Genomic DNA, 15,963 nt, shown 5'->3' with positions numbered 1-15,963 from the left:
TTGTCAGGCTGGAGAAATGACAAACAAATCATGAAGTTCAACAAAGTCCTGTCCGTAGGGAGGCACACTCCTAGGCACCAGTATGTGCTGGTGCTCACCAGCTGGAAAGCAGTTTGGCATAAAAGGACCCAGGAGTCCTGGTGGACACCAAACTGGACATGAACAGCAACTTGCCCTTGCCACACAGAATACCAACAGGATCCTGGGGTGCATTAGGAGCATTGCCAGCATGTAGAGGGACATGATCCTTCCCCTCTGCTCAGCACTGGTGAAGCTGCTCCTAGAATGCTGGGTCCAGTTCTGGGCTCCCCAATATGAGAGACATATGGACATATTGGAGAGAGTTCAGCAAAGGGCCCCGGAAATGATTAAGGGACAGGAGCATCTCTCCTAGGAGGAAGGCTGGGAGAGCTGGGATTGTTCATCCTGGAGAACAGAGAGCTCCGGGGAATCTCATTAACATGTGTGTGAGGAGCAAAGTAGACAGAGCTCAAGTCTTCTCAGTAGTGTGCAATGACAGGACAAGAAGCAACAAGAAATTCTGTTTAAACACCAGAAAAAACTTGATTACTGAACACCGAAACAGTTTGCCCAGAGATGTTGTGGAGTCTCCATGCCTGGAGATACTCAAAGCTCATGGGGACGTGGTCCTGGGCAGCCTTCCCTCAGACCCTGCTTGGAACAGGGACTGGACTGGATGATCCTCGGGGTGCCTTCAGCCCCAGCTCATCACCAGTCCTCGTTAAGCCCAGCACTGCAGGATGGGTAGGAGCAAAGCGCCCACAGTCTTGCCACCTCTCAGCTCCATGTGCTGCAGTTTGGCAGCCTTTGGTAAGCACCCAACACAAACAGCACGAGCATGCTTCGGAGCTGCCTCTGGGGTTTTTTTTTCCAGAGTTGCATAATCTTAGGCAAGCATTGTGTCCTTTTGCTATGCATACTCACAGGGAAAATCCCTCCTGCAGTTCAGATAAATAGTGCCATGCCATTTGGCACATTTAGTTTCCTTTTGATATAATGAAATCGAAAATGAACACTGAGTCAGAGCTCAGCAGACTTGGCTCCAATGTGAACCATATCCCATTCTTTATGATTCCTCCCCCCCCCAATTCCCTTTGGCTGTTTCACTTTCGTGACATCCTTTCTCATCATCCTGGAATTTCCACTTGGGCTTCTCCCATCTACTGCCAGAACTCCCTAATAAAAGAGAGCTGAATCCAGCTGCTGCAGTCTGAGCCTCATCTGCCAGAGCTTCTGGTCCTGCTCTGAGTGCCCTCACCTGACAGGAAGATGAAGGTCTCTGCAGCTGTTTTTGCTCTTCTCCTCATTGCAGCTTCTTGCTCCCAGACTTTCTCTGGTCCAGGTGAGTCCTGCTTTTTCATTTACGGAGAACAGATCTGAGCTTTTGGTGTCATTCTCCATCGAGCTTCCCTGGCAGATAATTGGGAATTTTTCAGCATTTGTACCACTCTCCAGTCTGCACTGAGATCAGCTACATGTAGGAACCCCAGAGTTAGAAAATCATCCATCCATCCATCCATCCATCCATCCTTCCATCCATACATCTGTTCATCCAGCCATCCTGGACTCAGAGTACTGATTCCTGGTTGTAGTTTGAGGACTTCAGTCTCTGCCCTGGGACTGGAGGAGGTGGAGAAATGAAGCTCTGAGCAATGACTGCATGGGAATCTCCCCCAGTACTCAACAGTACTGTTCCTGGCATTGGACTAGATGATCCCCAATGTTCATTTCAACTTTAATTATTCTCTAATTCCTCACCCTCTTCCCCACCAGCACAGCTCCATGAGCTGATGGGCTGGCTGCTCCCGATGGACAGCCCAGCACATGCTCACATCAGCTCTCCTTGCCTCTTGCAGTTGGATCCGATGTCCCAATCTGCTGCTTCTCCTACACAGCCCACAAGCTCCCACACAGGCGCATCCTGCGTTATTACAGCACCAGCACCAGCTGCATGCTGCCGGCCATCGTGTAAGTACCAGTGTTGACTCAGTGGACGAGCTGGGGCAGTGCAGGGACAGTCCCTATGGGGTGTGCATGTGTGAGTGACCAGGGCGGCTGTGGGCACAGGGGTCTGTAGGAACAGAGTAGGGTGAGGGAAACCACAAGGGGAAAGGGCTTGGGCAGGGACTGCCAAGGATGCTCTGGTGGGGATGCACAGGGATGTTCCTGCAGGAGTTGAGGAGGCAGTGTAGGAAAAGAGATGAAGTGGGGGAAACCATAGAATCACAGACTGGCTTGAGTTGGAGGGACCTTAAACCTCAACTAGTTCCATCCTGCCATGGGCAGGGACACCTTCCACTAGAGCAGGTTGCTCCAAGCCCCTGTGTCCAACCTGGCCTTGAACACTGCCAGGGATGGGGCAGCCACAGCTTCTCTGGGCACCCTGTGCCAGCACCTCACCACCCTCACATGGAAGAATTTCTGCCTTTAATCACAGACAGCCACTGGTTTCAGCATCAGTTTAGGGCATGGGGGAGAACTTCTTGCAGTGCCCCAGTGCTGGGATCCAGGCTCTCCCGGGATGCAAGTTTGAGCTGAGATCTAATTTTTCCTTTTTCCACAGGTTCATCACAAAGAAAGGCCACCAGGTCTGTGCCAATCCCAGTCACGCCTGGGTTCAAGCTTACCTGAAAAACTTGAACTGAGCAAAGCAAGATGGCAAGCATAGCTGCTGTCATGCACGAGCTGCATTTTCCCAAGCTCCTGTGACGGAGCGGGACACGGGGGCAACAGGAGCTGCCGAGCCCATGTCATCTGCAGGCAGCTCCAGGGGACCACTGGAAGGGCATCACAAGATGCCTCGTGTTGGGGTGCTGCTGCTTGCCCTTGGCTTGCATGGACTAGTCTGCAACCTCATTTCTCTGCCCTGACACCTCCACCTGTGGCCTGGAAAGGCACATGGGACTGCATCTCTGTTGTAATGTTTTAAATTATTTAAGAAATTATCATATGGGATAGGCAGTACTTTGTGGGTAATAATGCTATTTATGGGAGAGTGGCAGGGAGGGTATTTATGGGAAGGTGGCTCAGAGTCTCAGCGTTGGATGATGGGTGGCCCTGGCTTATAAGCCATGTATGAAATCATGATTCTGTAGAATAAAGAATTTGGACAAACCCTCTGCTTTCTTCCCTTAATATGCCTCTCTGTGGTGTTCACCAGCACAGAGACAGAACCTCACCCTGAGCCTGTCTGCACACTCTATATGGCATGTGATGATGGGAAATGGTTTGAGGCAAAACCGTAAAGTTTCCATACTGCAGACACATGAACATCCTCTGACACCTTGTTCCCCACCACATACACCCCAGCCTCCCACATCCTCTACAGAATTAGATATGTTTCTATGCCCCGATGAGCCTCTCACATACGTGGACATGCTGTCCACACATATGTCCCATATGCTTGCATGCTGCTCTCAGCCCCACACACTGCACCCCAGACTGGTTCCTGGGCACCATGTGTGTGCTCGGGAGTGGAGACTGGGCACATTGCTGTTAAGTGGTTATGTCTGGAGACACAATAGTTACTGGTCTGCGATGGCCCATCCGGAGCCTTTCTGACTTGTAAGTGTAACTTTGTAGCTAAGAAGAAGGAAGGAGCTGTGCTGGCTTCATCATTTTCATCAGAAGGGATATTGTAACCAGTTGCCTTAGCCAAATGCTGCCCACAAAAGGCAGCCAACCACACTTCAAGCTGACGAAGACATTGGAATGGGATGAAGATAGCGATGAAGAAGACGTAAGGGGAGGAAGTAAACAGAAGTTACTGACCCCTAAAAGACCCTCTGCGCGCTAGAACGCAGACTCCAATTCGTGCCGAATAGGCCACTCCTCTTGGCACAGGCTGGCCCCCTCGGCCAAGACGAGTCAGCACTTTTTAACTAATAAAAAGGCCAGGGCTCGGAAGAGGCGGGGAGGCAGATCTCACTACCACCGAGGTCCACGTTGCCCCCGCGGGGAAGCCCGCCAAGATAGTACCTGCCACCTCTCCTGCTACGATGCGTCTCAGAGCTGGTCTCCTGATCATCGGGTCCTTGACGGGGTCCGTAAGCATATAACCTAATAAGTAACCTAAACACTCTTTAACTATTCTCCTAATTTAACCATTGCAATAAAATCAGGAAAAACTCATTCTTGTTGGTTCCATTATTTCCTCACTGGAATCCTTCAATTCCCTGAAACAGTGGTAAAATCCTGCCAGAAGCTTTGGTGGGGGAAGCAGGGACAGCAGCTTCAGGTCGGGTGGCAGGAAGCAGAGGGCATGGAGTTGCCAAGGTGCTGGGCCTGCCCTGGGAGCTAGCAGGTACCGGGGCTCATGAGCTGCTTTGTCCACCCTCGTGCTGAGGGTGCTGGGGTGCCAATGCCCTGCCCTTACCCACCTCTGCCCGCTGTATCTGCCAGCTAAACATCAGTGTTCCCCAGCACAGAGCCCACAGGCACCCACATACACACTGTCAGCGGCCCCGCGGTGTCTCCTCATAAGTGTCTGTTCCTCTGAGGCACCACTACATGTTTGCCCACCGCCCTGGCGTGCAGCTGAGTCCTGCCTAGCCCAGGAGAGGGGCAGGACCCCAGCTTTCATTCTGACCACCCCGATGGGGGTTGTTCCTGTAAAACAAAAGGAAGGGGTCGGCTATGCTGCAGAAGTAAAACAGCCACCAGCAAACCTGCTGCAGACATTCCCAGGACACAGCTTTGCATGGGAACATGAATGAGAGGGAGCAGGTCCAAAGGGTAAAAGCACAGTGCTGGGCACAGCTTTCCCATTGCAAAAGTGTCCAGCACTCCTTTGCTTCTGCAGATTGAGAAGACATGCCCCCAACAGCACAGTCACTCAAAGCTGGCCTGGCCTTGCAGCCACCCTGCTCTTCTTCCTAATGTAAACAAAAGCCTTTCTCTTATTGCTTCATTTTTTCCAGCAGCTATAGATCAGACTTGGCCACCCTGAGGCTGGGAAAGCACCTCCGTGTTGTCTTGTGATTTCCTTTAGTCTTGTCTTTTCCAGGATGGAAAGCTGGCTGCATGCAGGAGGGCTCATGGGGCACCTGAGGAGTTTGCCTTCACAGCGAAGGGCAAACCCAGCCCAGGGCCTCGTGTTGTGTCCCAGGAGATGATGCTGGTGATGGGGGACCATGTGGAGGGCTCCTCTTCCATGGGGGTGGCTCTGCTGAGAGGGTGATTTGGGAAAGACACACTGCCCACCCTGCAGGGTCCCCATGCTCCCCCAAAAAAGCAGGGACCCAGCAGAGAAGGTCAGGTCATGCCCAAGCAGGGATAAGATGGGTTAGCATGCCTGAAAAAATCTTGTTCTGCTCTATGGCCGAAGCTTACCATCGTGGGGGAGAGATTGAAACCTGCAGAGAGCTGTATCCTGGGCGGGCTTCCCCACTGTGCCATGAAACACGGGAGCAGAGAACGGCTGCTGTGTGGTGGGGTGCATGGGCAGGCAAGGAGACCAGGAACAAGCTGAGGGGGGGTCTCCTTTATCCTAAGAGTATCCCATTCCCTCCCTGCCTGCTGCACGCCCAGTCGCTGTTTGTGCTTCTCAGCTCAGTTTGATGCTGAGGAGGAAGTGTAGGAGCTGAAAACAGTCCCTGATCTGCGGTTCCGTGCACTGCGAGGGGACAGAGGACGGATGTCGTGGTGGATGGGAACGCTGCGGGGGTCTGAGGCTTGTCTGAGGCCCCAGGTGCAGGGGCAGCCTGGAGAGGCGGGAAGACTCAGCATTGCCGCTGGCTCTTCGGACAGTCCCTGGCCAGTAGCCCAGGCACATGTGGGAATTTTCTTCTCCAGCCTTTCTGGTTTCGGTTTTCATCCCAAAGCTCCAGAAACAGCAGCCGAGCCAGCCTGCCCCAGCGGCCCTGCTCCCCCTGTCCCACACCCACCTCCCCTGGCATGAGCCCACCACTGCTTCCTTTTGGAACCAAGAGTGGGACTTGTTGGGGTGTTGTCTGGGATTGGCCATCACCCAGTCCTCGCAAGGAGAGATGCTTTCCAGGTGTAGGGAGGTGGTTGAGAAGGACCTGCCCATGCTGAAGGTGGAATGGGAGTGGAGCGAGGACGGGAGGCTGCAGCAGAAAAATACCCAGAAGGTGCCCCAGGAGACACCAACCACACTCTCTGGCAGTGGCCACTTGGGTCTGCGGTCTGTGGTCCTTGTCCCTGCCTGCCGGAGCCAGCAGCAAGTTGAGGCAGAGCCAGGAATCTGACCCAGGGACCTTCTCTGGTTTCCCAGCTCCTCCCCTTGGCCAGCTCCCTTCACACAAGACAACGGTCAGAAAAGGACATTCCTCAGCCCTGGTGTGACCACAAAGATTTCCTGGTCCTCCCCACTTCCAAGCTTCACCACCGGGGCAAAACAGCAGGTCTAGACTGACCCTGATGCCATCTAGGTGAAGGCATTTGTGAACTTTCTGGGGGCACTGAGATGGCCACCCCTGCCCGGTCCCCAGTGCTCCAGCTGTGGCCCTCGGCTCCTTCCACTACTCTTGCAAAGGAATAATTTTGGTGTCATGGACTGCTCACCTCTCTCTAGATACAGTCCTGTGGCCCCAATAAGGAGTGCCAGCCCCATCAGCCCACCTCACCCAGCTTGGCCCAGCAATGACAAACTTGTGCCTCAGTTTCCCAGTTGCAAGTGGGGGATAGCAATGCTTCAAAGCTTTCTGAGAAGTGCTCAAGGAGCCACTGTATGAAAGCAAACCAACATGAGCACTGTTTGATTATTCTCATGTTCAGGAAGACCTGGCTGATTTTATATCCCTTCCCTGCTTTCCTTGAGATCCGGGCTGTGTCCCAGGGTCCTCCTTGCCTCCTGCTCTGTGCCAAAGCTGCTTTGCAGGGTTGCAAACCAGAACCTTGTACCTCTCTCCTCCTGCTGAGCTACCTACCCAGCCTACAGAGCATTTGGCCTCCTTTGAGAGCTACTTTGGGGCATTTCAGGTGTGCTGTTAATTGGCAATTGTCACCCTTTTAAATGCAAGCCATAGGCTGATAAAGTGCTTTTATTGTTTTTACTCAGTGCAAAAGATCTTTTGTGCTTTTTGAAACAAAATTTGGGTTTTCTTCCCAAAGCAGCTGAAGAACAGCAGATAACTGGTGCTTGTCTTTTTCAGTAAAACCCTGACAAGAGTGTACACAGCTGGGCACAGGTCAGGCTGCATCCCCAGAAGAGCCTGTGCTGGAGACATGGTTCTGGCTCTCCTTTGAGCAGAGATGCCACTGAAACCCCACCCTCTGATTTCCAGACATCCCTTTGCCAAATTCGCAGTGGCAAATCCTGTGGGTCCAGCTCCACCAGCCCCTGGCCTTGGCTGTTGGTATGATGGGGGGAAAGAGCTGGGGGAGAGCTCTGGGTCCTCAGCAGCGTGGAGGCTGGGAGGGAACAGCCCTGGAGGTGCTGGCGTGGTGCTGGGGCTGCTGCTGCTGCGGCCCTGGGAGCAGGGATATGGTGCAGATGGGAAAGTTTTCAGGGCTAAGGCAGCTGAGGTTTTGCCTCTCTCAAAATGGTTGTAGTGGGGTCCTATTAGCCCCCTTTCCCCAGGCAGGAGGGGAACATCATCTTCCAGAGCTGACACATAGAAAGAAAACCATCTTTATTCTTTGGCACCAGCAAGAGACAGCATTTTGAAATGAGGCTGAACAATTTTGTTCCACAATAAGCGTTCTGTAAGTAACCAGCATACGATTTCCTCTGCTAGGGAGACAGATCTTACTCACAGCATTTACCCTACCATGACAAAGTTCAGCCAGCTGACTTGGAATCAGCCCAGGTTTACATGACAGCACTAACACTTAATTTCGACTGACCACTTCCCACAAATAGCTCTAGGGATAAAATCCCCCTTCCATTCTAGCAGCAGAGGCACAAGGAAGGGACAGTTTAGCCACATGTTACACAGCTGGCTGTGCAAGATGGGTCTGCAAGGCCAGAAGGTCCCCAGCATCACAGCTGCCCATAAGGGTGTCTAAATTATCATGGGTAAATGGCACCTTTGCAAGACAAAAGGAACTTCAGGGGCCCCAAGATGGCTCAGCAGGTCCTGGTACTCAGCAGCAGCATTTCTAGGTCTGTGTCAAGACTCTGCTGGATCGTCTTGCAGGACTCTTCCAAGGCAGAGACCTCTCAGCTCCCAGTGCTCACTGCAGCTCCAGGGTGTTCACGTATTCCTTCACCCACCTGGCATCAGGGTCAGCACAGACCTGCCGGTCCTTCCTGGTGATGAACCTGTCAGGTCAAGCAGGAAAGTTTTATAGCCCTGGAGGGGGAATGGGACAAGAGGGCCTTGGGTCACCCCCTTCCCTTACTCCAGGTATGGTTCCTCACACCACCGTGATCTTGGCCCCATTGGATCTGAAGCAAAGATCCCAAATGCTGGCAGAACCTTTCCCCAGAGCCCAGAGCAGGAGCTGGTACGTACACAACTGCTGGCTGTGAGCACTTGCTGCTGGTGTAGAAATAATCCTTCACATGACTCTGGGGCAGCTTTCGTGAGGCGTAGCTGAAGCAGCACACAGTTGTGTCAGCCCCAACTGGAAGAGATCAGGAAAGCCAGCATGAGTCTACCACTTCATAAACTGCACATTCTCCAGCCAAAAGCATGGGCAACCATTCCTTTAATCAGCTCTGGAGCCCTCTTCCTTTCCTGTTTCCTCCGAAAGTCAGCAAAAAATTGCTGTGAACACCAAAGCTTAACTGAAGGTAACAAACACATTGCTAGGTTTGTGTGTAAAATGTCTTGCACTCACTTCCAGTGATAAAAATCCTTTCAGTCGCCCTAGGACCACTCATAAAGCCCAACAATAAAATCAAGGGAGATGAAACCTGAAAACTTCAATACTTAGCAGTAAAATTCATCCATAAGATAAAAGGATGTTAGAAAGGAAGACCAGTCCCAAGAATGCAGAAGAAGCTATTCACACAGGTTTCCAACCTTTGCAGTTAACTTTTTGCAGTTCTGCTTCAAAATTACTGCCAGCCATAGCAAATACCCACTCCAAGAGAGCAAAGAGAGATGCTGCATGTACTCACTTGGAGCAGGAGAGGCCTGAGAAAAGAGGGCAGCAAAGAGGATGATGGAGAGGCACGCTGCAGAAGTGTTCATTATGGACACAGATGAGCTGCAAGGGCAGATGCAGGACCAGAGCAGATTCCCCCTGTATCTGATGTGAGGTGCTGGCTTAGCCCTTGCTTTTTATATAGTGACAGTGGCCGGCTCCACCAGTCAGATTTGAAGACAAGCACTTGGAATTTCCAAAGCATAACAGAGCTGATGTCATGGCATGTTTGCCTCAGAAATGCAGAAAAAAGGAAGCAGTAGGTCTAGGAAATACAAGAATAGCTGTTGTGTGAGGTGAGCTAAGCCTGAGCTAATTGGCACCCACATGAAGGTTGCACTGACCAGGACAGGATGTGAAACCACATTTGAGCAGCAGGTTCACACTAGATTTACCAACACGACAGCAGTATCCATCAAACTCATCTCAGCATCCTCCCTGAAGGACCAGGAGGACCTCAACTCAGCCTCCTTTTGAAGGACCCAGGCTGTGAGGACGAAGGTGCTCAGACCCTTGAAACGGCCTGGGGACAGTGCAGGTCTAGCTGGGCAGTCCCTGCTCCCGTGGTGGGTCTGCGACATGTGTAAGGTGGGTGCAGGGGGGCAGTGCAGGCAGCATGGGCAGCAGACGTGTCCTGAGCAACGGTGCCTGTGCAGGCAGCAAGGGTGGCTGTAACCCTGGAGACTGGTTGTAGATCTGGGTTGGCAGTCTTGGCACCATAAACAAAAAATCCTCAATGCTATGTTTCCAGTATGTAGCTCAGGACCTCCAAACCCCTTCTAACACACCCCAGCATCAGCCGGGAAGGGAGTGCTTGCCTTCAAAGCCCGGATCAATGGTCTGACTCTACAAATACCATCTCCTCCCAGAGACATGGGGCAAATGCAAGTGCCAGTGTGGATTTGGCTCAAGGTAGATGCAGAAGGCAGGACAGGAGTTCCCCTGACTGTGGAAGGCAGAGGAACCAGGTCTCATGCAAACAGATATCCCCATTGCCCTGTGCACACCTATAGTCATGGGGCTCATGTGGGGCCTGCCCGGAGCCCCCAGCACTACCCCTGCCACAAGGCGATGTGTTCCCTGGGATACCCCAGAGAGCATTTCTCCTTTTACCACCTCCTTCTCATCTGCAACAGGCACCAAATTTGCCAGCTCACAGCTTGTGGTTTCTTCTGAACTGCTGTTCACGAGACACCATGAGTTCATCTCCCTGCAGCCCCAGCGATGAAGCAGGGACCGCAGGGCAGTGTCTAGGTGTACTGGGGCTTCCTCCCCACAGTACCCCCTTCGCTGCACTGTCTGCAGTGCTGCAGGAAGGTCCCCCTGGGCTGTGCCAGGGGCTGTGCTGGGGTAGGCAAGAGTCCATGGCTTTCCCAACTCAACCTCCCAGGAGCCATCTTCATGGGGCTGGGGGTGTCCTGGGGACTCTGAGGACTCCTGCCTTCAAAAGTACGTGATGACTTGGAGCTGAAACAAGTGACTGCCCCTCCCCCCACCCGCGGCAGTTCTTCATCCAGCTCTGGGGCAATAACACAAGAGGGACATGGAGCTGTTGGAGCGAGGAGATGCTGCGAGGTCTGGAGCAGCTCTGCTCTGGAGCCAGGCTGAGAGAGCTGGGCTGGGGCAGCCTGGAGAAGAGAAGGCTCCTTAAGGGGAGACCTTAGAGCAGCTCCAGTGCCTAAAGGGGCTACAGGAAACCTGGAGAGGGGCTTTGGGCAAGGGCCTGTAGGGACAGGACAAGGGGAATGGCTTTAACCTGCCAGAGCAGAGATTGAGATGAGCTCTTGGAGAGAAGTTCTTCCCTGTGAGGGTGCTGAGGCGCTGGCACAGGGTGCCCAGAGAAGCTGTGGCTGCCCCATCCCTGGCAGTGTTCAAGGCCAGGTTGGACACACGGGCTTGGAGCAACCTGCTCTAGTGGAAGGTGTCCCTGCCCGTGGCAGGGGGTTGGAACTGGGTGAGCTTTAAGGTCCCTTCAACCCAAACCAGTCTGTGATACTAGGATTCTGTGACTGCCACAAACATGCAGTGGTGGCACTTTGGAGCAGCACAGTAGCATGCTAGCAGGTACTCAGGCTCTGCAGAGGACAAAAATCTCAGCTGGAATTTGCCAAGGGACCGTTTGCTGGTACTCCCATATTGCATGAATTCCAGTATTGCAATTGTTCTATGGTTCTGACTAATTTGTGTACATATTTCTCATGCCCCAGATCCATGTAGGGGTGCAAAGCAAGGTGATGTGTCTCAAACTCACCTCCTCGCTACAATTACTGCATTTTGTACTGAGCCTTGACCTGTCTCTGCTGCCCCGAGGCTGATTGCGGGGTTGGAGATTCCTCTTTTGAAGAAGTGCCCACCACCTGCCTCACCACATGGCCCTGCACACTCCTGGGCTCGAACAGGCAGCTCCTGGGCTGCATCACTTCCCTACTGCATTTGGTGGGTGGCAGTCACTCATCTCCTTTTCCTCTGCCGTCACAGATGGAGACTGTCCTGCTGTGAGACATGCAAGTGAACCTGTTTTGGTGTGCCCAGACCTGCTGGTAGAGGAAGGAACTGTCACCATATGTGACAAACTATCTGACAGGGCCAGATAGAGATCTAAGAAACCACAGAGAGATACTGATGCTCCCCCAACCGCAAGGCTGCCAGACCTCACACCCTACAAGCTCTACAGCTTGTAGAGGCAACTGAAACCATGACATCTGCATATCTTCTGAAAGCACACAGTGGCTGTGCCTCAGCGCAGCACAGCTCCTCTTCCCCCCCTACACGTGCCCAAGAGATGGCATAATGGGAAGGTGTCCCTGCCCGTGGCAGGGGAGTTGCAAGCAGATGATCTTTAGGGTCTCCTTCAACCTGAACCATTCTGTAATTCTATGATAATCCCATGTGACTGTTGCATGGCCCAGCCTTGCCCCTCACTCAGGGGGTTTGGCCTTGTGCAGGTTTTTGGAGCTGTATTCTGTAGCCCTGACCACCACGGCAGAGATGCCGGACTGTTGGAAAGATGGCAGACTGTTCATCATGTCTCCATCCTTGCTGCAGGTCAGCTTTTGGGGAGGGTGACACTCCTCCCTGCTCTCCTTCTTGCCCCATTCTGCACTCCTCCAAAGCTACCCACTGCCTCCCTTTGCCGTCTCCTGCTCACTGCAGTGTAGCTCCTCAGGGAAAAGGTGTTGGCAAAGCCAGGGACAGGGATACACCAAGCATTGCAGAGGAACCTGGGCAGAGATCAGGGCACCATGGGGACAGGGGACCTGGATGCCAGATGTCTCACTGTGACCGCAGGCCATGCCATGGAAGGGCTGCAGGGGTCCATGGGCACCGTGCTGGGGTTTGGCCTCAAGTGGAGAGAGAAGCTGCCCTGGCCATTTTAGGGAGCTGCAGGGTTCAAGGCAAGCCACAGGGAGGTTTCTCCATTGTTCATTTACTTCCCCTCCCAACCACGCAAGAGCATTCAAGGAGCACCGGGCCCTCTGCCGTCTTCTGTGGGAAATGTTCCGGAGCCCTTTCACTCGTCTGCGTCGCAGTCACAGCTCATCCACCCGCTCACAAGCCCTGCCGTGCTTCCTTCTGCCTTACAACCCGGGTGTCACCTTCTGTGCCAGGGCTCATTGCCCCCGGTTTGAACCCCGCTGTGCTGGGTACTGCAGGAACAGGGGGCAGTTGTCTTTTCACCTTGAGCCCCGGGCTGTCCCCTGAGGTCTTTGCCCCGTCGTTCTGCCCATGCTGATAGCAACCACGTGGGGAGTGGGGGGACACATTTCAAGCCCTCTCCGTTTTCCTTTTCAGCAAGAAACCTCTTTTCTGGGAGGTGAGTTGTGGTTTAAACCCAGCCAGCAACTAAGTACCACTTTCTCACCCCCTTTTTCCCCCCTGGGCAGGATGGGGAGGAGAATCAGAAGAATGTAAAACCCACAGGTTGAGAACTGTTTAATAATTAGAATTAAATATAACATAATACTACTACTAATAAAAAGGAAAATAACAAAGAGATACATACAAAACTAAAACAGGGAAATAAAAATCCCAACAAGAAACAGCTGTGATGCACAATACAATTGCTCACCACCTGCTGGCCGCTGACCAGCCTGCCCCTGAGCAGCAATCAGTCCCTTCTGGGTAACTTCCTCCTGGTTTATAAACCAGGGGCATGATGTGCTGTGGAAGTGAATATGTCTTCAGTTAGTTTGGGTCAGGTGTTCTGTTTCTGCTCTCTCTTGGCTTCTTGTGTCTCTCCTTACTGGCAGAGCATGAGAGACAGAAAAGTCCTTGGTTAGGGTGAGCGCTGCTTGTAGGAGTGAGACCTGAGGCCATGAGGTGTGTGGTGAAGGGATTAACGAGGTGTTAGTTGCAACCCCCTGATGGGGATGAAGGGCTGCTCAGTGGGGTGGAAGAGGGAGTGATGTGAATGTTTCATGGTTTTATTCTGTCCATGACCAGGACCCACAGCCCTGGAGCAGCCTGATGGAAGGTAATTGGAACTCTTCTTCTCTCTCATTTACAGATAATAAATATGCCAAAGTGAGGTAGTGGCTGTCCCCCCTTCCCCGCCCCTCCCCTTACCTCCCCATTTGTGATGGCAGCGATAGGAAATTTGACTGCAGTCTTATCTCCACTTCTCTCAGAAGTATAAATCGGGCATTTGAACTCCTCCATGGCAGAGGATGAGAATAGGGCCTCACTTTGCAGACAAGCCGTTGGGCTCACTCCTCACTCCTCTCTCCTCCCCCCTCCCCAAAGCAGGGGTGCCTCTTTGGCAAAATTTGCGCCTCCAACTAAGTGGGAACTGACTTAAATGAATGACCGATAGTTTTCTTTGTCTAGATGACCTCAGTTAACTGCTGGTGAGCTTTGGGTTTTAGCACTAATGCAGTTAGTGACTGTATCAGAGGCAATTTGAATCTGTGTTTCTGTTGCTTCAAGAAACCATGGTATTCGTGAATCCGGAATCGTGACAGTTCTTAATGATCGTGACCGGACGTACCGTGTCCAATTGGCTATAATCAGCAATGCAGCCGAGCCGCCCTGAACCCCTCTGATCTCGAAGCACCGGCTGGAGTGCAGGGGGGATTTTCTGCCAAATTTCTATACTCTTACTACAACACTACTGAACAACAACTAGAACATTGGTGTGTTATCAACATTATCCTCATGCGAAAGCCAAAACACAGCACTGCACAGCACTTTCTAATTTTATTAGGAAGAAAATGAACTCTATTCGAGCTGAAGCCAGGACATGAAGGAGGTGGTGGAGGAGAAGTCTGGTTTTACCTCATCCTGACTTTATTTCCACCACCCCCCCCCCCTCCCCCCCCCGAAAGTGAAGCGTATTCTCAAGTCTTATTTTCTCAAGTGAAATGTATAGGGCTAAGGAAGCAGGCTATGTGTGATCTGCAGGACAGAGGTGGGGAATCACCAGCAGCACTCTGAAGGATGTCCAGGCAATGCTGCTGCCCATGACCTCTGTCAGCACTGCTCCCTAGGCACTGGCTAATGAGACCCCATGTCCTTCTGTGGAGTAAATGAAGGCAAAAGCTCCCTCTGCTCCCTCAAAAGGACTCTGTAAGCCAGGATGACCTACTCTTTGCAGCTCCAGATGAAGTCTGGAGCCAGTCATTTTCCCCTAGAAAAACATGATGCAAATGTTGCTGTAAAACCAGCAGGAATGGGGACTCCAGACACACTCCCTCTACCACCATGAGAGCTCAGACTCCTCTTTCCCCAGAACAGAGAAGACTCTGCTGACAACAACCAGCTTGCACTGATGCTGTTCTTCTCTTGAGGTCACTACAGGGAAACCCTGGCTGTGCACTGGGAGTCAGGGCTGCTGTGTCCATGAAGATGGGTCACCTGTGCCCAGTGGGATGTCTGTCATGCAAGCCTGGCAATGGGGTCCATGCTCTACCATCAACAGGACTGAACCTCCCTGGTAAACCCCCACTGGACTGCTAAATCTTTTCTTGAACTATTGGCTATCATTGCCTTCCCCAATTTTGCCTCTGGGGGTGATTGGAGACCTGGTATAGACATCTTCTGCTTCCCAGGCCTGGCAGAGATGGGGTCCTCTTGCACAGAGGGTCTTAACAATGCCACAGCTCTCAGAAAGGAGCAGGCATCCCTGCAAATTCTCCCAGGAAGACTGTGACATCTATCCCATCTGGTCCTCTCCTTGGGCTGTGGGGCCCAAGTGTCCCTGTCCCTTCAGGGCTTGGTTGGTGGCCACTGATGGATCCACCACAATCACCACCTCATCCCTGGTGGTCTAGTGGTCAGGATTTGACACTCTCACTCCTGTGGCCTTGGTTCAATTCCCGGCTGAGAAAGGGGGTTCTGCAGCAACTGCAGGTCCCAACCTTTTCCTGGGTTGCTGCACTGCCCTTGAGTGGCTCCTAGGGTTCAGCACAGAGTTCAGGAGCACCCACACCTATTCACAGTGCTGGGTCAGGGTTGGCTGAATTTGGGGGTGGCAGCAGTCTCCTGTTCTCCCACTGCCATCAGGCTGCACCCCCAGAAGAAAAATAGCTGCGATGGACTGTAGGGTGACATGGCTGCCAGCCATGGCTGGGAGCAGGGTGACCCAGCTGTGTGGAGTGGACATTCTATTGCAGGATTTCTTCTTGTGACAAAGAGAGGTGCAGGGCTGCTGCCCCGAACACTGCTGTGGCCCATGTCCTAAAGGGTAAGATGTCCCCACGAGATGAGGGACAGGGTGGGATTGCAGGGTCCCTTGATGAGGGGTGACAGGTCTGTGCCTGTCCCTCCTGGGGACAGGAGAGCAAGGGGCTGCCCATAAAAGCTCCCGCTGTGAGCAGGATTTGAACCTGCGCAGGGAAACCCCATTGGATTTCAAGTCCAACGCCTTCACCACTCGGCCATCACAGC

General features: G+C 52.6%; 2 protein-coding genes and 1 non-coding gene across 3 annotated transcripts; 1 reads left to right on the top strand and 2 right to left on the bottom strand.

Moving 5' to 3' along the window:
- Positions 1-1,228: 1,228 nt before the first annotated feature.
- Positions 1,229-3,136, top strand: LOC115603143 (C-C motif chemokine 4-like). Its single transcript, XM_030474829.1, has 3 exons — positions 1,229-1,363; positions 1,878-1,989; positions 2,585-3,136. The coding sequence occupies exons 1-3, from the start codon at positions 1,291-1,293 to the stop codon at positions 2,664-2,666; spliced, it is 267 nt and encodes an 88-aa protein (XP_030330689.1). The 5' UTR covers positions 1,229-1,290; the 3' UTR covers positions 2,667-3,136.
- A 4,461-nt stretch (positions 3,137-7,597) lies between these two features.
- LOC115603142 (C-C motif chemokine 5-like) lies at positions 7,598-9,187 on the bottom strand. Its single transcript, XM_030474828.1, has 3 exons — positions 9,053-9,187; positions 8,442-8,553; positions 7,598-8,248 (listed from the first exon to the last, which is right to left on the bottom strand). Exons 1-3 carry the CDS (start codon positions 9,123-9,125, stop codon positions 8,161-8,163), a joined length of 273 nt encoding a protein of 90 aa, XP_030330688.1. The 5' UTR covers positions 9,126-9,187; the 3' UTR covers positions 7,598-8,160.
- A 6,694-nt stretch (positions 9,188-15,881) lies between these two features.
- TRNAS-UGA lies at positions 15,882-15,963 on the bottom strand. Its single transcript has one exon. It is a non-coding gene; the product is annotated as a tRNA-Ser (tRNA).

This window comes from Strigops habroptila, assembly GCF_004027225.2.
Source record: "Strigops habroptila isolate Jane chromosome 13 unlocalized genomic scaffold, bStrHab1.2.pri S16, whole genome shotgun sequence".
Taxonomy (NCBI): Eukaryota; Metazoa; Chordata; class Aves; order Psittaciformes; family Psittacidae; genus Strigops; species Strigops habroptila.
This window is presented reverse-complemented; position numbering and strand designations above follow the sequence as displayed.

Bases quoted from the DNA above. Each gene is read 5' to 3' on its own strand.
- LOC115603143 (XM_030474829.1), top strand. From the start codon at position 1,291: ATGAAGGTCTCTGCAGCTGTTTTTGCTCTTCTCCTCATTGCAGCTTCT. The intron at 1,364-1,877 runs GTGAGTCCTGCT...TGCCTCTTGCAG, and splicing joins CCAGACTTTCTCTGGTCCAG to TTGGATCCGATGTCCCAATC. The intron at 1,990-2,584 runs GTAAGTACCAGT...CTTTTTCCACAG, and splicing joins TGCATGCTGCCGGCCATCGT to GTTCATCACAAAGAAAGGCC.
- LOC115603142 (XM_030474828.1), bottom strand. From the start codon at position 9,125: ATGAACACTTCTGCAGCGTGCCTCTCCATCATCCTCTTTGCTGCCCTC. The intron at 8,554-9,052 runs GTGAGTACATGC...GATCTCTTCCAG, and splicing joins TCAGGCCTCTCCTGCTCCAA to TTGGGGCTGACACAACTGTG. The intron at 8,249-8,441 runs GTACGTACCAGC...TTGACCTGACAG, and splicing joins TGCTCACAGCCAGCAGTTGT to GTTCATCACCAGGAAGGACC.